This window comes from Carcharodon carcharias, chromosome 23 (assembly GCF_017639515.1).
Source record: "Carcharodon carcharias isolate sCarCar2 chromosome 23, sCarCar2.pri, whole genome shotgun sequence".
NCBI classification, from domain to species: domain Eukaryota; kingdom Metazoa; phylum Chordata; class Chondrichthyes; order Lamniformes; family Lamnidae; genus Carcharodon; species Carcharodon carcharias.
The window spans coordinates 13,618,083-13,644,502 of record NC_054489.1 but is presented as its reverse complement, the minus strand read 5'-3'; the positions used below and the strand labels follow the sequence as shown (position 1 = coordinate 13,644,502).

Below are 26,420 nucleotides of genomic sequence, written 5' to 3'. Positions count from 1 at the left end.
AACAGATGGGTTTGATGAATCTCTTCCTCCACTCAAGAAGGTCACATTTGATTAAGGGTTCAGACTTAACCCCTTTAATCAACAGAAACATGAGAATATTGATTTTTTTTAAAAAAAGATAGTTCAGAAAATCTTATAGTTTGTAGCCTGGCATGTGATTTTATGTTTCTTTCCCTCTTTGTTTTTCAGTGGAAATGCAAGGAATTCTATGGTAGTTGAACTCCTTAGTGCAGCTTATTGTGTGTCTACTTAAAATATGATAATAGATATCAGTCACTCAAATCCAAGGACAATTAGGGATGGGCAACAAATGCTGGCCTTGCCAGTGATGCCACATCCCATCAACCAATAAAAAACAATCTTAATATATTCGTTTAAAGTACAAAAAACACTCAACAATAGTTAATTTTTTAAAATGCTGCCCTTTCAAGCTTGGGCTATTCCTGAAGACACTGGAAATACTGGTGGCTAGAAATCTGTTACTAGCAGTATATGTGCTGGGAGCAATTTGAGCTGATGAATTAAAACTATCACAGAAGAACTATGTTCACAACTTCAAGGGATTTGGCTCAAGTGTACTTTTTTCTATACTGCAGTGACAACACTGATCTAACTTTAAAAAAAACATTTAATCCAAATTCAACACCCAACAAAGAGGGATTTTGTTTTGCTGATGGGGAGACAGCTAGGGAAAGCTTGTGTTAAGAGGGAAAACATGTACACTGGAGGTGGAGAATTCATAGATCCCTTTGAAATCAGACAGTACAATTCTTCAATCTATGATATAAAATCTATGAGGACTGATAGTGTTACTGCATTGTTCCCTCTAGCTATCCCTTGGTGTCCATACATCCTGGTAATGGGTGTAATTAGGAACTCCTGCCTCAGTCAGTTTAGCAGCAATATTTATTTCAAAATGAGCCCTTATCATCTCCTGGGCGCTGTGGGACATTTCTAGCTTATTGCTTTGATATACACCACTGCCTGCTGCGACAGGTAGCAGCTGAATCACATTTGTCTGGCTGTGATATTTACTTATTCGATGTCAAAAAAACATTTTTTTTTTTTAAAATTAGACTTTCCCAATCTTCAGGGCTCTGTGCATAAGGAGCATGAGGGAAGCTGTTCCCTAGCCTGCCTAAGTGAGAAATGACCAAATGATTGTGTAGTCTTGTAAATAGCAGTCTCAATCCCTGAACTCCTCTTGTCATGATAGTGCACATGAGTCAGATTTGAAATATTTTGTCAGCTGAAGCAAATTAAAGATTTTGGATTCCTTTCTTGTAGCAGTAAGTAAATACCCTAACCCATTAAAAGATAACTCCTGAGCTGTTTCAACAGGTCTGCTCCAGGCAGGGATAGCGTTATCAAAAGTACCAGAGTAATTTGCCTTACACTTTGATGGGTGAAATTTGCATGAACGGTATTCTGTAAACATCATATTTTAGAGTATAGCTTTGTATGGAAACGGATTGTTGGCATCATCAGGAAATGTTCTGTGTGGTCATTTAATACCTTACCCTAATCCTGAATGAAGTACCAGGAGTGCCTGAAGAAATGGACCTCAACAGGAACGAACTTGCCTTGGCCAAGGTGGCAGTCGGTATGCTGTAACTGAGGTAAATTAGCCAAGCTTTCTGCTCTAGCCAGTGACCCCTGCTGGCAAGTATGGGGGAGGACATTTGCTGTCTTGGTTTACATGCAAAGAATGGATGTTTTGATGAGGTACAAGAAGGCGCTCATTCCCATGAAAATGTACCCAAGCTGGGGCCAGGGTGCCCAGGAGAGGAAGAGAAAGATATATTTAAATAATATGCAGGCCGCAGTACATCTGTGGTGGTTTGTTTTTATTTATTCGTTTACGGGATGTGGGAGTCGCTGGCTAGGCCAGCATTTATTGCCCATCCCTAATTGCCCTTGAGAAGGTGGTAAAGAGTCACCTTCTTGAACCGCTGCAGTCCATGTGGTGCGTAGGTACACGCCCAGTGCTATTAGGGAGGGAGTTCCAGGATTTTGACCCAGTGACAGTGAAGGAACAGCGATAGTCAGGATGGTGTGTGGTTTGGGCTGGGAATTTGCAGATGGTGATGTTCCCATGCATCTGCTGCCCTGTCCTTCTAGGTGGGAAGAGCTTGTGGGTTTGGAAGGTGCTGTCGCAGGAGCCTTGGTGAGTTCCTGCAGTGCACCTTGTAAATGGTGTACACTGCTGCCACTGTGCGTCATTGGTGGAGGGGTGAAGTTTAAGGTGGTGCCAATCGAGCGGACTGCTTTGTACTGGATGGCGTCAAGTTTCTTGAGTGTTGTTGCAGCTGCACTCATCCAGGCAAGTGGAGAGTGTTCTATCACATTTCTAACTTGTGCCTCCTAGATGTTGGACCGGCTTTGGGGAATCAAGAGGAGAGTTACTCTCTGCAGAATTCCCATTGTCGATTGTCGTAAAAACTCATCTGATTCACTAATGTCCTTTTGGGAAGAGGAAATCTGTCATCCTTACCTAGTCTGGCCTACATGTGACTCCAGACCCACAGCAATGTGGTTGACTCTTAAATGCCCTCTGAATGGCCCAGCAAGCCACTCAGTTCTCAAGGACAGTTAGGGATAGGCAATAACTTATGGCCTAGTCAGTGATGCCCCCATCCCATGAACAAATAAAAAAAAGTATTTATAATGGCTGGTCCAGTTCAGTTTCTGGTCAATGGTAAACTCCCCAGGATGTTGATAGTGGGAGATTCAGCGATGGTAATACCATTGAATGTCAAGTGCAGACGGTCATTGCCTGGCAGTTGTGTGGCGTGAATATAACTTGCCACTTATTAGCTCAAGTCTGAATATTGTCCAGATCTTGCTGCATATAGACACTGACTGCTGCAGTATCTGAGGAGTTGCAAATAGTGCTGAACATTGTACAATCATTAGCGAACATCCCCACTTCTGATGTTATGATGAAGGGAAGATCATTGATAAAGCAACTGAAGATGTTTGGGCCTAGAACACTGCCCTGAGGAACTCCTGTAGTGATGGCATAGGACTGAGATGATTGACCTCCAACAACCACAACCATCTTTCTTTGTGCTAGGTATGACGCCAACCATGGAGAGTTTTCTCCCTGATTCCCATTGACTTCATTTTTGTTAGGGCTGCTTGATGCTATTCTTGGTAAAATGCTGCCTTGATGAGAAGACTCTCCTTGCCTCTTGAGTTCAGCTCTTTTGTCCATGTTTGGATCAAGGCTGTAATAAGCTGAGCATCCTGGTGGCATCCAAACTGAGCATCAGTGAGCAGGTTATTGCAGCATAGAAGCAGCTCATTACAGTTTAGGAGTGAAATGGAACAGTTTATATAAAAATGCTACATTCTGTGATTAAAATCCTTGGCTCTTTGGTGTGCAGTCCACAACTATCTAGAAGTACTCATCCTGTCACAAAAATGTTCATTAGTGTTATCAGCAAACCTTTCTATATGGATTATTGATTATGAATGTTGTAATTGTGTGGAATATCTTGACTGGCTGGTCAGTGTCTATATCCCAGTATAATTTTTTAGAACTTCTGTTGGACAACATTCCTGGTTATTTTCCCTCTCCTCTCTTCAAGGTACTGGCTGTATTCGGCAATGGTTAGGTAGGTGTGGACACAATAACTCACTCCAAAGGACATCAAAGCCTAGCCCAATCTTGGCTCCATTTGGTACCCATCCAGGTGCACTTTCTAATTAGGCTATTGATGGCAATCAAGAGAGTGAGGTCGCCCTTAATGGGGATACACCATTCCCAGTTCTGGTATGATAGCCAAGTGGTTATGGTACTGGGCTTGTAACCCCAAGATCAAGAGTTCAAATCTCACCATAGCAAATTATGAAACAGTGTAATTTCATCTGCATAGGAACAGATGGAAACGTATTTGTACTCGAAAGAGTTACACCATTCCCTCTGCTCTGTTAACTCCAGGAAGAATATCTTTCCCAACTTAACAATTTGCAAAAGCATCCATAGTTTTCTGCTAACAGTGGATCCTTCAGGCAACTATGCTTTATGATTTATCTAATTTGCCCTGGTTCAGCTTGAAGTTTGATTTGGTGATTGTCCTGGCCCCATGCTCATCCTTGACCTTCTGGGATTTAACCTTCATGAAGCTCTTAAGCGCCTCTGGTTTTACCTGATTCTACTTTCCTCCTCTTCTGCCCTTGTTGCTGTGGGACAAAGGCAACAAAGATGTAGAAGCCAAAGATTAGGAGGGTGAGATCTTGTTGCTTTGGGGGTGGGGGGACCGGTGATATAATAGAATGAGTGTATACATAATGCTTAGAGGTAAAGGAGCTCTGAAGGTTTGGGCAGGATCCTGTTCTAAATCAGTATAAAAATAGTGAAGGAAAATTAGTCACTGAAATAGTGCTGAATTTTGAGCTCTTTCATTGGTGGTTCACTGAATATCTCCAGCCAGGATTGGGAAATAGTTGAGAAGCAATTCTTGTTTGAACCAGCAGTCCTAACACTGTTTTGCAGTATGACAGTCTGGTAACCCCTATGTCTCAAAGTTCTTCAATGTATTTATTATATAAAAGAAAATGCTTATGTCAATATTCTGAGTCTAGCTCGCTGGCAAGATACCTTGGCCACCTCCAGTATATAACAGAAAACCACAATCATACTACTCATGATTTCCAGCCATTTGAGTCAATGGACAGAAAAACACAGACCAGGGGCACACATTTTATATATATATATATATATATATATATGTATATATTATATTATATGTTTGTTGGTCAGAGAAGAGGGTTATTAATGTGGACATTTTGTAGTATAATTAAATACTGTAATAATTTAACTTCCACACTGAAAACATTCTAGGGCACATGACTATGAAGGGATTTACTTGCAGTAATTCTTGTAAGGGTTCAGATTAAAAACCTACATCCTATGAAAGCCAAAGAAGTAAGGGAACAGAGCAATAAGATGGAGCAAGAGACCAAAGCCCACAAAAAGTGACAGGATAGAGAGAAAAGGCAGGTAAAGGAAGGAAAGTGGAAGAGCAAAATAAGAACAGTAACAGTATACATAGAAAAATCCTGCAGCCTGTGTGGCCTTTCTGTGAAAATGTGAATGTGCTTCCTGATGTGTGGGCTTGAAGAAGAATTGCAGGGTTGGTATGATCTTAGGAATACTGCATGTGTGTGTACGCATTGAGGAGGACTGCTGGGAACCAGATGAACAAAAAGAACAACTGTTTATCTTTTAGGCTTGCTGTCTGGAGCCTGGCCTTCGAGCTACCTGTCATCAAGTACTGTGTTTTTAGAGAGGGATTTCCTGAATCCTGGAGTCGGTACTGTTTCTCTGGATTACTCCACTTAATTAATAACATTTCAATCTGTCACCTGCCGTGTTGCTGTTTTCCAATAGGAATTGTTAGAGACCCAGGCCAGTCAGTGGTGTACAGCATCAAGCTTTCCCTGCCTGTGTATAGCTGTACTCTCCTTGTCTTCTACAGCAGTGAGGTAACAGTGTTATATGATTAAACCATATTATTAATAATCTGAGGGGGCCTGAACGGCGACTTGACCTCTGCAATATCCAACTGTTCCAAGGCCAGTAATTTAATCAGCAATAGTCTGATGGCTGCACAATGTCAAGTCATTTTTCTACTGAGGAAATTTTGCAGCCATTTGCCAGAAGGACTGCTGAATTGTAGTTAAATAAAATCATGGGAAACATTAAAAGTGTTGCCCTGGGACAGATCAGAGATTGTGACAAAGTAAAAACATAGATCTGCTTATGAGAGAACATGGAGCTCGTATTTAAATAATAGTGACAATACAGCAAAGTAAATCCCTTCTTAGTCACATGCACTGGAATGTCTTCAGTGTGGGAGTTAAATTGTTTGAGCAAATGGTTCTTAGCATAATCATTGTGGTTTGCTCCGGACCACCACCAGGCCAGTGAAGACTGTAACACTCTCTCAATTGATATCATTGCTAGCGTATTACTGGTGTGGGGGCTCAGACCTAATACAGCACTCAGAAATAATGTAGCACTACATCTGGTGGCCATGGCAGCATTATTTTCTACTTCCTAATTCCAGCAGTTTTCTCCCTACCCCATGGGCGCTTGCTTGAAGTGGGTCAATGCTCACCATGTGTGAGCCGCCTTATTTAGCCCAGGTCGTGTAAGACTGAAATGAGGAGGAATTTCTTCACTCAGAGGTTCATGAATCTTTGGAGTTCTCTGCCCCAGAGTGTTGTGGAGGCCCAGTCGTTGAGTATGTTCAAGACTGAGATGAATAGATTTCTTCATATTAAAAGCTTCAAGCGATATGGGGATAGTGCAGGAAAATGGTGTTGAATTAGAAGATCATCCATGATCTTATTTAATGGCGGAGCAGGTTCGAAGGGCTACTATTTCTTATGTTCTTATGATATCAACATTTTTGACCATAAGGGATACCACAGTTGAACACGACGGTGTCGTCATCCAACGTCATGCTGCAGTCACTGGAGGTGAATGAGGATCCTGGTTGATTTTCTCTCCCTAGCCCAGCAACCCTGAAGGTGCTGCCCCTGTTGAGATCGGATTACAGATTAGAATCTGAATCTGGGTATGCCTGTCTCAAGTCTACACCACCAGTACCTTTATCCAGTAGGCTAAATGGCATATGAGACTCTTTTAACTGCACTGTCTTGCCTAACCTAAGATCTAAAATAATGGAAGATGAAGGAAATGTTTTCAAGGAAAGTCCAGTTTCACATATTGTTAAATGCATAAATATTGAAGATCAACTTTGTTCTGGTGATCCATGGAGCAGCACATAAATATATGATGTATTGAGGTAGACCTTTCTATTACTGCATATGTTATGTATTGGAAAAACTGAGTGGGAAGGTGGTCCTGAAACCAGCTGAATTCGCTATCCATCAATATAATCCTTTCCACCTGATCTTCCCTGTATGCCCTTCACCCAGTGCACAGGCACAAGAACATCAATTTGCTCATTGTATTTGGGATTGAATTACTGTATTAGGGATACCCATCAACTGTTAGGGATACCCATCAACTGTTGTGGTAAAAAGGTAAAATTTAGTTTGGTGCTTTAGGTGTCAGTTCCAGTTTGTGTGTTGCGGCAGCTCTCAGCAGTACTTTTTAATACTTGGGTGACATTATTAAACCGGTGCGCATAAAGGATGCATCATTGTCCTTTCAACATTAATGGCTGGTTGCTGTAAGTAGCCAGTTGTTTGATATTCATTGGTCAGTGAGGCATGTTCCTACCAGCTACCACTGGACGTTCCACATCCCCATAATGGAACCCATTTAGTCAACATTAGTGTGGGCTATGAAAGAGTTCCAGTATTCTAAACAAGCTAGCAACAATTGAAATATTTGACACAGCACATCTCCACTGCAAATGATAGTGTAGCAAAAACTATACAACATGAGGAGCTTTTACTTTTCTTTAAAAATAAAGCAGTTTTAAAAATAACAATGCATTTGATGATTTACCAAAATTAATAAAAGAATTTCTTAGTTTGTGACTATTTTACATGTTGACAAAGTGATTTGAAAGTGAACCATTGACAAGTTTGATATTCCTAATTTGGAAATTACTAACACTGCCAATTTTAATTATACAGTGTAGAACCATTATGTTGAAAACAGTAACATGTCATTTGACAACCTGGCTATTATTTTGTGCAAACAGCATTATGTCAGAAATCCTGAAGCTAAGTATGGATCGAGTTTCTGAGAGTCTTGCATGTTTGTGACTGAAGAATTCTCACAAAGGGACTTGCACCTTTTTAAGATAAATGCATTTACCTGCATTACTTCTATCAGTACTGATTGATTGACTTTCGTTTCACTTTTTTGTTTACCCTCCGGGTGAGACAAGCCTTTGAAAAAAAAATGCATGTATTTCCTTCCTTCCCTTTCTTGTTTCTCTGCCACCCATGTGCATCTTAGACAGGGAGCATACAGCAGCAGCTTACGTTTATGTACATTCCTCAATGTATAAAAATATTCCAAGGTCCTTCCCAGGAAAAAAGTAATCACTGAACTAGAGGAGGAGAGATTAGGAGGGGTGGCCAAAAATTTGGTGGAAGAGATATATTTTGAGGAGATAGGGGAGTTTAGGGAGCGGTTTTGAGACAGTGGAACCTAGGAAAAATTGTAAGCTTGGCAGTTGTTCCACCATTCTGAATCCATCCATTAAGGGAGATGCTTCATCCTCCATTTGTTTTGTGTTTTGGAGTTAGGTTCAGAATTACAGTCCATTGCCTCAAGCTCTGTGTCTCTTGGTCAACTGAAATCACGATATGGAATGAACCCATGATGGTGATTAACTTTTGGCAATAGTATAAGAGGTATTATTGGACTGGTTGCTCGTTTTGCAGCTCTTCTAATTCTGCTTTCCATTGATTTCAGTGCTAAGGAAAATCAGGATTCAATGGGCAGCTGGCGCAATATCACCTGCTTTACACTATTAAAATTGCCTTCTTATTCTGAGCAGTTCACTTATTTCCTGGGAAGCCACAACAGGTTACAAATAGGTGGGAACCTATAGGTGGCATTGGCTCAGTCACCCCCCCGATACCAAAATAACAGGCCCAAAGGAGTACAAGCTGGGAGTACTTTTTTAAAAAATTGTCTTCACACTTCGTTTTCTTCCATCCCCTCCTGCTGTTGCTGACACTGGCTACAATTCAGCATTTTGTTCAAGTCATCAATGTTTATCTGTGAACCTAGTTGGAGTAGTGGCTAGTTATTCGACCTTGGGTTGCATCACAGCTGATGCTGATCCTCTCCCATGCTCCACACTTGTCCTTTCCATGATTAGCCACTGAATCACAAAAATAATGAAAAACCTGGCTCTTTTCGCCCTCTTCCTAAGGAAGGCCCAATGTGGACAGCCATTGAAAACCCAAGAAAAGGGGTACACCAACTTCAGCTAAACTTGTTACAGTATCATTTTCTAATTCTTAGTTTCGTCATAACACAATTAATTAAACCAAATGTTTGTAGTAATGAGCTCACAGGGATAATACAAGAGGGCGATTTGGAAAAAGCAGCATTTCTGTAAATCAACACCACAATTCATCTTATTAAACTTAGGCTGAAGAGAACCTGCTGTGAGTTAAGTTTGGAAATGAATTTGCTTTATAAATTCTCCTAGAGTATGGACCAGCGATACAGTTCAGAATATAAATTCTCATTTCTAGGCATGGGATTTATCCCAGATTGACTCTGAAGTTTGTGGTCTAGTTGTAAAGTGTTTTTGGATTTAGGATTTTGTATTTATTATGCAGAAACTTATACAAAATAAACAGCTAGAAGTATTTCTGTTTCAAACCTCTCCTCTTTCGGTTTCTATTGGGGTATAGTGTAAAGGTTTGCATCAGCCAACGAGAAATAGTTGATCCAAAGTTATAGATTGAGACTGAAGTGCACAGCACACTGGTGGCAGGTAATTTAGCACCTCCTGGCATGTAAACGGACTGAAGAATGCCTCGGCTGTACACCCCAGAGAATTACCTTCAGAGTGTATCAGCTTGACTCAAACTGAATGTGATAGTGCATGGTGCACAGGAACCTGTCCATGGTCCAACTGCATGCAGTTCTATTGTGAATTCCTAATTCGTTTGAATATGATCTCCCACTTGGATTTCAAATCCACTTGCTAAAGCGTTTGCAGTAACTTGGAGAGATGGATTTAACCGCTTGGATTTAGAAGCACCAACAACAGTTTGTATTTATAGAGCGCCTTTAACATTGTAAAATGTCTCAAGGCGCTTCACAGGATTGTTACTAAATAAAATTTGACATCCAGTCACTTTGAGATATTAGGACAGGTGACTAAACGCTTGGTCAAACAGGTAAGTTTTAAGGAGCATCTTAAAGAGGGAGAAAGAGAGGTAAAGGTTCAGGGAGGAAATTCCAGAGCGTAGGCTCCGCAGCTGAAGGCTGAAGTGATTAAGCTAGGAGATGGACAAGAGATCAGTGTTTGAGGAGCCCAGAGATCTCAAGGGTTGTAGAGCTGAAGGAGGTTAGAGAGATAAGGAAGGGCGGGGGTGGCGGGCGTTAGGATTGGAAAACCAGGTTGATAATTTTAAAATCACAACGTTGAAGGACTGGGAGCCAATATGGATCACTGAGCAGGAGATGATGCATGAACAGGCCTTGGTGAGAGTAAAGATACGGGCCAGCAGCATTCTGGAGGGTGGTGTATGGGAGGCTAGCCAGGAGACCATTGGAACAGTCAAGTTTAGAAGTAGCAGTGCATAGATGAGGGTTTCAGCAACATATAGCAAATTGTTAACTTGAGAATGCTTTGCTGGAATCCAAACAAACCTGAGAGTCAACAGTAAACTTCATTGAAGCAACTGGTGACTTTGTCTTCTCCATTTTGTTTGTATCAAAAAAAAGTCATATCCTTCTGATCCAAACACAGAAATATGTGTGTGGTGGCAAGTTGTTATGCAACTTAATGGCATATTCTCAAATGCGCATGTCAAAATGTTTTAGAGCTGCCTCTGCTTCTCCCTTCTCCATTGTTCTGTATTAAGTTTTTCCTATGAACTGAATAGTTATAGTTTGTGTACCTTTTCTGTGATTGTATTTACAGCCAATAATCCAGATTTTACTGTGGCAATGACAGCGAAACTGTTAAGTGTTTGCCACCATTACTCCACTGAAACTGACAGCAATTTTGGGAGCCCACATGCGCACAGAATAATGTGGGAATCCAGAGGTGGTCAGTGAGTCAGTGCTCCTCCACAGGATGTGCTGTAGAGGTTCCCATAGATTCCAATCTCCATTGCAATCATGATTTGATGAAAGCATCCACTCCACCACTGTTTACTTGCGGTAAAAATGTTTGAATAAGTTGCACCTGGTTACTAATTTCATTATTACTGCTAAACTCCTTCACTAGCCCTATAAAGCCGTCTTTGTATTTTTGGAATGTTAAATGTCTCCATAATGATAAAGTAATCCCCATTTTTTTTAAACATTAAAAAAAATTATTTTTCAAAGGTATGTTTATCTTTATTTGAGCTTCTATTTTAATTCATCATAGCCCTTTATTTCACAATCTGAAAATGTAAATTATAAATCAAGTGATTCAGTGGTCTTAATTTCCTGCTTTGCTGCACATGAATACTTAAATGTGATTGGCTCCTTACATGTTGGCAAGCAGCAGCATTGATGTCAGCAAAGACATTCCCTTGATCTGATGCCAGATTTAACTTGCCATAGGAAAAGCAGAAAACCTTGCCACCGAGGTTGCCAGATCTTTATGAGTAGCTCTTCTCAAGAACAGTGAGTTTCTTTGCTTTGCCACTGACCGAAAAATCCAAGACATTGAAGTATCATCCTTGAAAGAATGGAAGCAAAATACTGCAGATGCACATATAAACAGAAAATGCTGGAAATACTCAAGAGGTCAGGCAGCCTCTGTTGAGAAAGAAAGTTACTGTCTCAGGTCGATGAGGGTCATGGTTCTGATGAAGGGTGATCAACCTGAAACATTAATTCTCTGTTTCTTTCCACAGATGCTGCCTGACCTGTTAAGCATTCCCAACATTCCCTGTTTATATTTTAGCACCCTTTAAAGGTTCAAATTCTAAATGTACCCAACCGAATATAGGCAGCAGTGTTGGGTTTGAGCAGTTTGATGCTTTTCATCGCAAAACTTCAGCTTGCTATTGGTGATTGTAATGACTTAAGAGAGATTCCAAAGGCTTATTTGCCAGCATGTCCCTGACTACCATGAAAGAAACAGTGTTAAAATAATGTTGAGGCTGTTCAGGGTAGTCGTTAAATTCCTTATTTCAGACTCCTATGATTAAGTTGAGCCCCAGTGGAGACTGATGCCCCTAAGTCAAGGACAGAATGTCTTCTATTTATTTTCTGGACCTCTCTGCTATTAACCTGAATGGAAAAAAAAAATTGAGACACCCCAAAAGCTTGTATGAAATTTATTGTTGTGCATCATATATATATTTCCACTATTTTCTCCTTTAACTGGAAAGGAAGAAAGGACAGCCTGTACAAAAAAGCAGACTTCTCATTACACTAGAGCAGCTGTGGTTAAGGGAAGATTGGATAGCGGCATTTACAAATATGACGAGTTTGATAAAATGAAAAGGAGAAACTATATTTCCCCTGGCAGGAAGGCCAGTTACCAGAGGACACAGATTTAAGGTAATACAAACAAAATGTTGGAGAAACTCAGCAGGTCTGGCAGCATCTGTGGAGAGAGAAATAGAATTAACGTTTTGAGTCTAATATGACTTCATCAGAACTGGAGAGAGGTAGAAATGTGATTGGTTTTATGTTGTTGAGGGGGAAGGGCAGGTGGAGAAAAATAGAAGGTTACGGATAGTTTGGAAGTCAGGAGCGATTAAGTAACAAAGATTTAAGGTAATTGGCAGCAGAACCAGAAGTGAGGTGATATTTTTTCATGCAGTGAGTTATGATGATCTGGAACGGCCACCTTAAAGGGTGGTGGAAGCAGCATGACTTTGAAAAAGTAATTGGATAAATTTGAAGGGGAAAAAATTGCAGCGTTTTGGGGAAAGAACAAGGTAATGGGATTAACTGGATTACTCTTTTAAAGAGCCAACAAGGGCACAGTGGGCTAAATGGTCATCTCCTGTGCTGTACAATTCCATGATTATATAACTCCTCAGTATTGCTGTTTGACTGCCTGGTAAGGAGAGATGGCCTTGGGTAGGCTTTAGCTGAGTTCCCATCAATGCTGTCAGAGCAGTCTTGGCTAGGCTTTGTCACAGGTTCTGTCAATGCGGGTCTTGACTGAGGGAGAAACTCAGTTTCAGCTTTGTGGACCTCTCCCCAGGTCCCATCAGTGGGGTGTGTGAGCAGTTAATGGAAGAGGAATCCCTGTAGCAAGGAATTGTTGGTTTGCCCTGTTGCTGGCACTTAACGTTGGGACCCAAGTGTGTGCAGCCAGCAAAGCAAATTTAATCCCTCAGGTTCATCATAAGACTCGAAGTTGCACAAAGTGTGTGGGTAACTCTGTTTATCTTGTAAAGAGTCTCCTTTGAGCAAAGAGAAGTATAGTGATTTTTTGCAATTCAAATATCATAATCAGATTTTGACCAGATTGAATAATGTGTTTGCCATTGTTAGGCACTATATTTGCTTTGAAAAAGTGGCCTATATGTGTTCCATATGCTTAGAAATGTTGATGCTACTGCTTTGGGGTTCTTATTCCCAGCAATATGTAGGGGCCAAGGGTCTGTCGGTAAGTTGAGGGGGGCAGGGGAAGGGAGGGGAATTAGTAGAAATTCATATCAAGCTCCATTATTTTTAAGAAGCCCCTTTCAATTTTTGCACATTTTAATTTGCACGTGTTAGCTCTGGTGTATTTTTAAATCAGATGTTTCAGGACAAGAGGAGTAATTATTTTAAACACTGTAATACAGCTCTGCAAAGCCCACACACACACAAGAACTGACTCTTATCCTCCTTCCCGCCCCTCCACCATTCTCCCTCCTCCTTGTTTTCTGGCGGGGGGGTGGGGGGGAACGGGACCCAGATGCTTCTGCCTTTCTACTGTAAGATTCGATTTTAAAGCTGTGGTTATTTACTGTTTCTCAACAAGTTTTCCCCTGCTCTTACAATTATGTTCTTTTCCAGTGTAAGCACACCCAGTCTGGCCCAGATTTAGAGGAGAAGAACAACTGTTCAAGGAGTCTCTGCGGACGTGAGGAGCATTTTTCCTACAAGAGTTCAGCTGCAATGTACATTAGGATAGTACTTGGATAGATTCATATGGAACCAATGGTTGACTATCAGGCTTGCCATCCATAAGGAATACAGACTGGCTTTTTAATTTTTCTATTAGGAGAACTGGTGTTATTTTTTTGTATGAACCCTCTTTGTTTCTGACATCAATTCTGCACGCAAGGCTGTCATTGCCTTTGGTTTCGCTTGACATTTCTCCGATTTGATATGCACTGATCAGCTTCGTGGTGCACATGTGAGGACTATCCTATACACGTCTTACTTCACCATGTCAACCAACAGCAGTTCGTGCACACCGCCAGGTAATGGACACGTAAATGGTTACCCAGTGCCCCATTACCCATTCTTCTTCCCACCGGTCCTTGGGGGCCTTTCACCACCATCCATAAATGGATTGCAGCACCAGCTTCCTGTCAGTGGCTACAGTACCCCCTCACCTGCCAGTAAGTAACATGCCATTATTTCAATTTCAGATCTGTGTTTTAACGGTGACTAGTTTGGGTGTATCTAAAAAGAGTACTTGAGGTTTTCATTGCCTGGAATACGACTGTGGAAGCTTTGACTTGAAGTAATGGTCTGAATTTTCACAACGACTGAGGTGGCTTGTCCAACATGGCTCCAGAGGCCCGATTCCAGAAGTCCTGCCCCCAAACCCAGCACCTGCCATTTTAGGTGTGTGGGGTGGGTTTTGGGGAGGGGGGGTGGTGGTGGGAGGGAACAAGGCAGTTTGTATTTTGCACATCCGTGGTTCATGGAAATCCAGTCAGATCCAGTTTTTGCCAGTGGGATGTCCAAAACATGAATTTTGCACTCAGGAGAAAGTCTAAAGTTAGCGGAGTTCTTTGAAGAGGTAGGGTACCCTTTTGGAGAGGTACAGGGACACCATTGGATGAGGGAAGGTGCTCTTTGGGAGAGGTAAGTTGCCCTTTTGGAGAGGTCAACTGCACTTTGGGATTGTTAAAATTAGACATGAATGTGCATAAAATGTGAATTAAACTCATTGGAACTGTCAAGGGAGCTATTAGGGGAACTGTCAAAGCTCATTGGAACTGTAAAGCTGTCAAGGGATTTAATTCTCCTGGCTTTTAAATTTTTTTTAAAAAGTGAAAAGAGTGCAGATGAGGGACATGGATTGGAATGAGTTGTTATGGGTTGGCACTAAGTTGGCATAAAGGCTGCAAAGGACCGTGGGGGTGGGTAGAGGGGCATTGGTTGGTATGGGGATTGGGTTGACATGGATGGGGCATGGGGACTGTGTCAGGGGATGAGGGCTAGAGAGCTGTTTTTTGTTTTATTGGGGTTTTTTGCAGCAGGGGAAAGTTGCTGGATCACTGAGGTCAGCCTTCGCCCAGCCCAACTCTGTACTCGGCAGCCCCAGTGCTGCTTCCTAGCTGTTCCCAAGGGTGGCGGGCACAACTCCTATTGATACCCACCACACCTGGAACAAAATCTGACCATCCAAGGCACTTTCTGCCAAGTCCAGTTCATGAAGCTGAGAATTTTCCTAACTTTGCGCTCCGACTCAGGAGTGAAAATTCAGGCCAGAGCCTTTGTTGCAATACACATGGCTGTATTTCCATCCTTAGAGAATAACTAATTTGTTAGTTTTCAATTTGCTTTATATTTGAAAGAGTTGAACAATGTGTTTGGTTTGGGAATGCAAAATTAGGGACAGAGGGATACTGCAGGCTTCTGAAACTCTTGGGCAAGTTGGTGAACTGATTCTAAATTAAGTCATTAAAGCTACTACAATGCTGGTTTTATGCTGTGTTTGTGCTGCTAGTTACCAACACTCAAGTCTTGTGCAGCCAGTGGTAACTTGCTGGATATGCTAGAGCTGGCTGACTGGAAACTTTACTTTGGGACTTTTGCTGGTTGGGTCCTGCACTTGGAAAGCATTCGTCTTAATACAGTATAAATTAATACGAAAGCAATTTTTTATGTTGTCCATTGTCTGAATGGATTTACCTTTGCCCATTCAGTAATCGGAACAGTCAACTTCCCTTACCCTTATGGCTGAACACAGACTAGCATATTTCAGTATTTTAACGAGATTACACACATACGATTGGAGTCATTGGCCAAAACCTCAAGGGCAGTGAAATCTTCAAGGATGAATGGAGGACTTTTCTAAATAACAGTGAAGCTCTACAGTTCTGCTGCTGCAGATGTTTGACCTGAGTAGCTTGTGGGGTTAAAGCCTGTAGCCAGGATCTACTAACGAACAAGAATTGTTTCTAATGAGACTTGTTGGGTGTTCATTTCAATGGGAAATGGAGTGTGCTGTGTTTGTTTGTTTATCTTAAGATATTTCATCAGGCCCGTAGGTAGCACAGTGAGACTGCACTCTTCTCGTTTTCATTGGGGCCCTGGGAGAAGCAGGGAAACTAGAGGCCTTCCTTCAGTTGCATTTATGTAACAGAACCACTGAAAGAAGCTGTTCTCTAATAGCCTACACTGCTGCGGTGTTGAATTACATTCAGGAAGGTCCAACCATGATAGTGAAGATAAAATTGCATTGGTGACTGGTATGGATGGATGAGCTTTGCACTCAGTCTATACGTATCCAAAAAACTCCCAAAGGCAGTGTTTATTTCTTTGTCCCAGGTGCCACAGGGAAAAGCATTTCCTTCATGGGGTCTTAGCAGCTCTGGAAACAATAATGTTTACCTTAGCGTGTTGCTGTCAAAGTCAAGACTACCAACACTGGCAGCCACGAAATGTAATTACTAGGGAATATTGGCCAGGACAAGGGAGTTACCCCCTGCTGTTTGAAATTAATGCCTTGAGATCTCTGTTGTCAACTAGGACAAAGACAGAACTCCTATTTTAATTCTTACTCTGCAGATACTGTTAGATTAGCACTAATTGTGAATTTTGTGAATTTTCAGAATACTGATATTTATTTCTGATTCTCTTTATCTGGATAAAGCATTTTATTGAACATTAGCTACAGCTTTGCATAGAAAAAATATGAAGATTTGGATACAGATATAAATAAGATTGTGGGGAGTTTATCTGATTTCAGGCTAAATTTGTGCTGGTAAAAGGGCTATCTTCTGCTTGAAGCACTTATCACTGAAGTGTGCTGCCTTGAAGAACAGTGGAAACCTGAAACTCTTGCCCCTCTCCACCCACCATTCCTCCCAGTAATTGGATTAATTGAAAATTCCAAAACTTTAGATTGATTGTTAGGTAAGGGCCATTGAGGAAAATGGAACCAAGGCTGGTAAATGGAGTTGTGATACAAATCAGCCTTGTCATCATTGAACGGTGGAACAGGCTCGATAGATTGAATAATCTACTCCTATGTAATAGTTGTATTGAAGTTCCCAAGCAGTTTTCCAAGGAGGCAATGAATGCATAGGTGCAGTGCAATGGTTTTGGCGATGTGGACAGCTTGTGGAAAGGGTGTTGGGAAGGGGAGACTCCATTGCTGCTTTTCCATATTAGCTCTTCCTCCAAGTGCATAAATCCATATATCAATATATATCTCAGCTTGGTTGTTGTCAATTCAGTATGGGTGAAAATCTGCAGGGATGGAAATGTACTTTTTTCAGTGTCAACAGGAAAATAGATCAGATATCATCCTTGCATTCAGCCCAAGCTGTCTCCTAGGAAGACTGGTTTTATTTTTAAAATTTCATATTGCAGTAGTCTAAAAGACTTGTCGAGTGCTCCCTATGTTCACTTTTCCAGTTGAGATAACATACTTTTATGGGGTCCTTTTATAGACTTCTTCTGGGATTAGTGGCACTTCGATTTGTTGTTTTTGCCTATCTTCACAGCTGACACAATTTGAAAAAAAATTCAGTGATCAATTTGAACATGGTACAATCTCGCTGGCAGCATTGGGACACAAGAGGATCAGTTGGCTAAATGTGCTATCTCCCAAACACATTTGTGCTATTGAAATGGATGAATGCTGTATTTCATAGAAAAGCCCAGTAAATGTCACCACTAAAGCAATGAATGTCAAAAATAAAGCTATCTGGGACACATCAGGTAAACGTTAATCCACAGAGGACCGTGATTTTTTGCTCTTTTGCCTTCCCTTTTCCTGATCATGGCAACTCATATTAGGATAAATACTTAAGCCTCCTCTCAACTCATCCACATTAATGGTCTCCCAGTATGGAACTTAAAAACAAAAACCGCACAGATCGTGAGGAGCAGTACAACCAAACATAATCCTGTTTCTACTTGATGTCCACTATTGTTTTTGATAATGATCCAAAGAGGAAACCCAGTTAATTGTTTCCCCCTCATCAATAGCCGAATCTAACCATACTGCTTCCACAGCCATGAGTTAACTCTATCCAGGTTATGGGTCAAGCCTGGACCCACCAGGTTTGTGTGGCCCAGTATTAAACCTTGCAGTGCATTTATCTGCTGAGGCATCAGTCAATTGCAAACTTCTCCAAAGCAGAAATGTAATATATTCACTCAAATTGTGGCCACCTATTCAATGAATACAAAACATGTGAAACAGCAACAGTTCAGAAAAGCATTTGAAAAATGCCATTCAACTAAAGGATTACAAACAATCTAGCCATAATTGCACAGTGAACCAGAACATTGTACCACGTTCTGAGGGGTGGAGTTTTTAATAACACAGAAATCTAAAAACATGTTGTTGTTGTTGTTGTTGTTGATCTAAATATTTTGAAGGCATTTGTTCTAAATCCAATTTTTTATTATTGATAAACCTCTTGCTTTTTTCCCTGCTGTTCTATCAAGTATACAACATCAGGCCTCAAATAAAAGAAAGCAAGTTGTCTCCCAGAACTTTAATGTTCAGTTTGCTGTGCTGCTGCATTGTAATATGACAAGCAGCTCACTGTAAAATGAGACACCTCCAGGGTCCCACTTGTCCTCCTCAATGCTGATGAAAATTAAAGGTACCATTAAGAGCTACAGAATGCCTGTCGGCTCAGGTTGCAGAGCTAACACAATTACATTAACGTCTCTCCTGGTGCTGCAGTGATTCCTTAAAGGTCAAGGGACAAGGTTTCCCTCTTTTTTCCCTGGTGATGTGTCCTTCATAGTTCCCTGTGTTTGAGAACCTTATTGTTCTGCTGTCTTGGAATGTGCACTGGCAATTCTTTGTGGTGCTATTAGTTTTAGACTTCTGTTAAGCCTTTGCACTGGCAGATTTGCTTTAAAAGAAATTAAACCAGCAGTTCTGACAGTAATCTTTCAGCCACCTCATACTTGTCACTGTTGTGGATTTGGCAAATTTGCAGTCCTATCCAATCAATTCATGGACAGAAAATCCTTCAGCATTGCTGATCTCCTTATTTGGAAGCCTGTGTCCCAAAATTTACCTTTTGTGTGTCATGTCTATTTAAGGACTCCCACTGCTCTGCCTCTTGACCCTACCCACCAGCACCCAGTTTCTTTCCCAATTTCTGGCCTCCTTCCTTGAAGATTCTCACTCACTGCTCCCTGGGGTGCGGCCAGTTTTACAGCAACTTGACAATTCTTAACCTGTGCAGTTTTGTGTTATTCAGTTATGGAGGGGACCACAGCCGAACCTGGGCCTGCTCTCACCCGATAACCACACATGCCTTTCTAGCTGGGGCCCATTGCACAGTGATTAGGAACAGAAAACCTGTCTGTCATTATCCGCTTGACAGTCACTGCTGCCCGCATCGCAATCACCCTCGTGTCTGTCTTCCCTCTAATAAAAAAGGAAGATACTGCTGTATGATCCTACTTGTGAATTTGAAAACTGTTGTTAAAAAATCCAAGTGTATAAATGAGGATACTAAATTCCTCAATTTTCTTTCTTGATCACTCTGATCTCTCTGGGGCCATAAGCAGCCCCTGTAGGCAGCTTTCTCCCACAGTACTGCTCCAAGCTGACTGAGAGGAGACACATGACAGTGCTCCAAGAACATAATCCCCTAATTTTATTTCTGTCCCTGCTACCGGGATCACCTGGGTTCCATATTCACATGGGAACTCAGTAATAATGGGGATTGTACCTGCCTCCCACTATTCCTGTGAGACAACACTATCGGTCAGTGATCTAATGCACGGCATCATCAGATTCCTTGTTCCAATTTTATGGTCATAACAGTTTGAGAGATCATTATATTGTTTTGCATGACAAACAACTAAATCAGAAAAAATAGCTCCTCCTAAAAGATAGTGAGTGAACATATTTCTGGACAACTCTGTAAAAACAAAATAGTCTGTTCCAAACAAAGATGTTCAATAGCCCTATCCTGAGGATCTGAGATTTGGTATTTAAAGCAGGCCTAGGTATATATTGTCTTATACATTAGATAGCTGTTAAAGAGTTGAGGCATGAGACTGACTGGATTGTGCTATGGGGAACCGACATAGACTCCATGCCAAATGGTCACCTCCTGTGTCATAAATTACTCTCTGGCTCTATTACTAAAATCAACAGCTTCACCAATATTTGATCCGAATAGAAATTCACTGGGAACAATTTTCTCTGGTTACTTTAGATGCTAAAGAGCCTCTGAGTTGGCTAAGGTGGGGTCTTAAGTTGAAATGCTCGTTTATCCCACATTTAGCGTAAGGCACCATCTTGGTAAAGTGGTTGAAGTGCTAGCTCGGAGGATTGTTAAGCTGCTGATTGCTTATTTGATTTCCTGCTAGCCCTCATTAATGAGGCTGCATGGGATTTTGATGATCCGTGCTTGAACTAACAGCTTCCACTATCAGCGGTCAGTTGAACAGGAGTAAAAAAAGTAATTGCTGAGGATTTTTGAGCACTGCATATAGGCATTCTCAGCTTTCACTGTTCACCTGCTGCTCAAGGTTTGGAGAGGACTTTTGAAATACATCAAGACACTTTCTAGACAGTTTGTCAAGGCTTCATTAATGCCTCTATCGACATTTATTCCAGATATTTTCTGAGCATGTTACCTAAAAGGAGTAATTGCTGTACTATTCTATCTTAATGAACATGTTATAGTAGTCATTAGGAGAAAGGAGCGCTTGATCATGGGTATCTTGCTAGGGATCCCCCTTGGCCTGCAGATAGAATGGGAAGAGGATGTGAGACCAGGCAGTAGCACCAGCTGAGGCAGGAATGAGGGACGGAGGAGATTGTGGTGGATTCCTTCCCTTTCCCCCTTCTCCACGGGTTTAGGACACCCCTCCTCTTCTGGATCTCCTCAACCAGGACCTCCAGTACCATGTCCAAGAAGCTGTATGCCCTCTCCCTCCATCCCAGAACCATCCTGAAGCATGTCATGTATCAGCCAGCTCATTCTGCCCCTTCAATGTTAGTGAGTGCATGAAGCCCACATATACAACTCCACGAAAATTGCTTCTAATCAGCATTTGCGTTAAACTTTCAGGTGTCTGTTTAGCATCTCCAGGCAGGTTCAATTGATGGTGAGAAATTAGGCACAAAATTTTGTACTGAAGCTTTCAAACACCATGCCTTACTAGAACAGCACCTAGTTAGCACCTGTTTTCACCCTTTCACACAGTCTTTCTGTTACTCATTGATCCCAGAATTGACCCATGGGGATGAGCTATATTATTATAAGTAGAAGAATCTATAAAATACAGAAATAAAATCTGTCACTCAATAGTTGTTACAACCAGGGTGGGAGGAGTGTGCAGTTTATATAACCTCACTACTCTACAGGTCATACCGTTAAATGTTTAAATCACATACCAGAATGGCCAATTATTTACCTTTGCTACTGTCAGACCCAGAATAAAAGAGACTTTAACCAGGCTTCTTTCAATAAACTCAGAATGATATTATTATAAAACAAAACTTTTTTAAAACACGTTGCAAGAATGGGGTAACAGACAATTTGTAATCTGGAAGTGTAACTCTATCACTTTTAAAATTCCCCAGCATGCACACACACACACTCAAAGGACAAACAAATAGGGTCTCTGCAGCAATAGGTGATTGAAGGAAAAAGCTTCATAAAAAGGATAAAGTTTGCAGGGTTTTGACACTGCTGATTTGGTGCTCACTCATGAGAGGACAGGCCGCTAGCCCCGTTAGATGTTTGGAAGTTCTCACCAATGGAGCTTCAACATGGAGGAAAATAGAGCTAGATCAATCCTCCTCATTTCGGCCTCCAGGTTTCCAAATACAGACAAGTTCCACTGAGATGACAATTCCTAGCTGGATATTGATAATCACACCGTCTTTCAAGCAAGGCAAGAAGAGTGCGAGCTGGGTAGCTTTCCCCCTTCTCAGTTCATTCCCAACTGACTTTAAAACAGGAAGTTCAAAACATATAGCTCCTCTGTCAGGTGATTTCCAGTAAATCACCAGGCCTTTGTCTTTAAAAAAGCTTTTTTCCCATCAATTAAAGTGATTGCAATTCAAATAAACAAATAGTTCTCCTCTAACAGAATTACCTGGAAAAACTCAGCAGGTCTGGCAGCATCGGCGGAGAAGAAAAGAGTTAACGTTTCGAGTCCTCATGACCCTTCGACAGAGTTCTGTCGAAGGGTCATGAGGACTCGAAACGTCAACTCTTTTCTTCTCCGCCGATGCTGCCAGACCTGCTGAGTTTTTCCAGGTAATTCTGTTTTTGTTTTGGATTTCCATCATCCGCAGTTTTTTTGTTTTTAGTTCTCCTCTAAGCTGGTCATTTAGCTGATGTCATATGATTTCTTGGAAAAGGCATGCTCACTCCTGTCCAAGATGAGCGAATGACCATTTTTTGTTTCAAATCCATGTCACCTCCCAAGTGTCCAAGTAATGCAAAGTCCTTCCACATTTTAAAAGAATATATAGTTCTTGCAGATATGGTTATAACAAGTTAGACATCTCACTAAGATATTCCAGTATTTCTGCTCATAGTAAGCATTTGTTTGTAAATCAAATATTACTTTTACATATTTGCAACTCTGACACAAAGCTGCACCCAGCAGGAGTGTATCAGAAACTTGATCTGACTCCCCTCTTGTGACCACGCCTCTATTAAAGTTATGATCAGAAATCATAGGTAGAGCACATCCAGCTTCCTGATGTGCGCTCCTGCTAACATAGCTATGTGCCAGGATCGCAAATTCATAAAATGATTTCTCTGATCTCATTATTTAAAAAAAAAATAATGAGGCAGGGAACAATTTTGCAATTGGATTTTCAGGAAAATTTGTATGTGAAAGAAAGCTTACATGTGAAATGTTCGCACCACTTGGACTTTGAAAAATATTCAGGCAATGCAATTATTCTGGCTTTCAGCTTATGCCTGGACACAGCATTTTGGGCTCAACCTATTTTATGTTGACAGAGTGCTTTGACAGATATGTGGCTGTCTGCAACTAACTGTGTTCGCGAGCCTTAAACTGAGCCCCTATAAGCCTTCACTTATTTTCAGATAAGAGGTCCTTGGTTAGGACTCAAGTCAGGAACAAAATAGAAAAGGAGAGAGCAGGCATGAGGCAACTGTGCATGCCCATTTGAGCATCGCTCCTGTGGAATCCCTATTTAAATATAAAGATGTCTCTAGAACACAGGAGTGAAGTACTGGCAGTTACAGGTCTGACAGAGATTGAATCAACTTGAAAGAAAAAAACTTGTGTTTATGTAGCACCTTTCACAACCTCAGGTTGTTCCTAAGCACTTTACAACCAATGGGGTACTTTTGAAATGTAGACTCTGTTATAACATAGGGCAATGAAGTAAGCACATGAGACATAAAGCATATTGGTTTGTATGTAAGTTTTCTAAACCTTATTACAGAATACCAGCCTGATAATTATGCCTAATAATAAGTCAGGGGAACATATAAAATAAACTGCTATCAGGATTTTTCTGTAGTGGAACTTGGTATAAAAAGACCACAGGTTGAGGGCTTGATTGTAATTTTGTTCAGTAATGTAATCTTCTCAGTGTCTAAGTGATCCCCAGCTCATTTCAAATATCGGTTTTCAGCCATCATGTCGACTAGTTACTGAGGTGACAGCTGAAGAGCTGAAACACATTTCACTGTTTGTTATCTCATCACAATACTGTCAGCTGCCTGCAGGAGAGTGAGATCTAGTGATTAAATCAGAATGTACGCAACACTATACCATGCCAATACTTAGAAATTATTATTCAAGAGTAATTATTTCAGTTCTAAGCCTTCGTGCAAACTTTGTTGATAAGTAGATTTCCCCTGATATCGTAACCATTCATTCAGTGAGTTGCTGAGCCATTCAGACCCGGAAGGCCCCAGGTTTGATCCTCTGTCTATGTTGAGTTAGCTGATTAGCCAAAGCTGCATTAGGTTATTACAATTGTGTACAGTACCTTCAGGTTACAATGGGAAGAATTGGGCAGACTTCCTGCTCCTGATTGCTATCCAGTAATTCCTTTTTGATGTGTATATGTGTGGACATCAGGTGAGGACAGGAGAGAGGTCAGCTGCAATGCCTTCCTCCCTCTTCATATCAACCTGCCTCTGATTGTCGAAGGTCACACGCAAATTGTGGTCACTTGGTATCAAATGTGCCCAGGATCTGTGAAATTGTACTCCAAGCCGTGAACTACTACAGGGGGATTGAAAGAGAAAAATACAAAGTTGATAGTTATTTTTCTGTTAGAAAGAAACACATTTGTATTCTATAGTGCAATGGTTCTCAAACTTTTTGCTTGAAGGAACCCTTTTGAGTTATAAAACTATGCAATACCTGTATAATATTAAAGTGCTTTATGTAAATAGTGTTCTAATAATGCTTTTAAGAAGGCAAGTATTTACTTACAAATATCAGTGGGATAGGTGTGCTTGCTTCCTGTTGCAGAGTTTGTCTGTCTTTGCCTGAGCAGGAGCCTGAAGGGAGTAGAGCACAGAAAGAGCAGGAGAAATGGAGAAAGCATTAGAGGAGCATGGGGGGAGCAGAGAGCGAGAGGAACAGAGCCAGCTCCCTGGCCGCCACTCATTTTGATTACCCCTGACAACAGTGCTCTGGGCAGTCACCCACCCATCGGGTGGAATTTTAGGCTGGTGGGATTTTATGGTCCTGCTGAAGTCAGTGGACTTTTGAACAGCTTGCCACATTTTATGGCTCTGTCCCCACCATGAAGGGGCCGTAAAATTCTGCCTATCAAGCTGGCCCTGTGGCATGAGCCCCCTGGAAAGTCTCTATCACCCCCAGTTTGAGAATCACTGCTATATTCCCTTTCATGACCTCAGGATGCCCAAAGCACTTCACTGCCAATGAAGTACTTTCTGAAGTATAGTAACTGTTGTTATGTATGGAAAAGCAACAGCTAATTTGTGCACAGTAAGATCCCACAGTCAGATTTGAGAAAAGTAATCACCTAACCTGTTTTGGTGATGTCGGTTGAGGGGTAAATTTTGGCTGGAGCTCATCCTCTGAACTAACTTATAAAGAAGGGCCATTTGATTGGGGTTCCAGGAAATTTTAGTGAATTATACCCAGGAGAGAGGGACAAAAAAAGGTTGGAATATATTTGCTGCGCTCACTTTACAAATATGCTTGAGTGGATGTATTTTCTCTTGCAAATAGATTTCAGCAGCCAAATAACAAAAGTTTTTTTGTAATAAAACTATTTTAAATTAATAAGTGACGACATGGCTGCAGTCATTGCTGCATGCTGACCTCAGAGGGATAACATTGAGTCCACAGTGCACATACAGGCCAATTGACACAACTAGCCCATACTGGCAGTGTGCTCTACACGAGCCTCCCCTGTAAGGGGCAAAATAGTCCCCTCCTGCTTCTATTTATTATGATCTGCAAACATTTTAGAGCATACACAAAGTGTTTATTTTTCAAACGTTTGACAGTCGATACACTGAATGTTTTATTTGCAAATGTTTGACTCAACACCATGATGTAGTTCAGGCTGATACCATCCTCATCAGTTTTCTCCTTTCTTCTGCTGCTGCCGCCCTGTGGTACTTTTCTCAAGTGGCCACTCTTCACATGAAAGATTTGACATGGCCATCAGACTGTTTGATTGGCATGGAGAGAGAAGGGGATTACAGCTAATGTCAACCGTCTTCTCACCCAATGTCCACACATTTTACCCTTTAACTGAAGGCTCACTGGATAGTGATCAGAAGAATGGGTCCTTCTCAATTTTTGATCAGCTACCTCAGCACAAACTAAGGATTGAATCTGGGAACTACCTGGGGTGTTATGACAGAGCTAGTAACTTGACAACCCAACAATCTATCGGGGAGACAGCTGGCAGTTCTTAAGCTGCTCTTTAACTTTCATTGAAAGTGAAATGTAAATGTTCGCTTTTGAAATGTGCAGAAAACCATGTTAGCAATGTCTGAGGATGTGACTCGGAACATTGTCCATGTTCTGAAAGTTGTCAAGAGCATCTGGTCCTTACACGATCTAGCTACATACAAGGATTAAACAGAATTCCGTTTCATCAGTGCGAATGTTTAGTGAGCTTTGCTGTGATCCATGCACTGCACTGCACTTGGCGGAGTGGCGTCTTCAGTTTGAGTGATGTTTCCACCATAAAGTTTACTTTGGCATATTCTTTATTTTCCTTTGTGTCTTCCAGTCCTTCCATGTCATGCACAGGATGAGTGGGCAACCCTCTGCTTCTTGTGTTTATGGCAGTGATTTTATTCTATGAAGCATGAAAACAAGGATTAGAATTGTAAAATCAGCACACTAAGTAGACACTGCATGTAGATTTCCTGTTTCTAGGTAACCACCAGTCCTG

At 41.3% G+C, this 26,420-nt stretch overlaps 1 protein-coding gene across 11 annotated transcripts in view; it reads left to right on the top strand.

Moving 5' to 3' along the window:
• raraa (retinoic acid receptor, alpha a) overlaps positions 1 to 26,420 on the top strand; it is a 533,901-nt gene that overhangs the window by 328,265 nt on the left and 179,216 nt on the right. For all 11 annotated transcript variants that reach the window (XM_041173626.1, XM_041173629.1, XM_041173637.1 and 8 more), the window contains one exon: positions 13,649 to 14,199. In XM_041173626.1, the coding sequence (XP_041029560.1) occupies positions 14,025 to 14,199 (175 nt within the window). In that variant the 5' untranslated portion in view covers positions 13,649 to 14,024. The remainder of the gene's footprint in view (positions 1 to 13,648; positions 14,200 to 26,420) is intronic.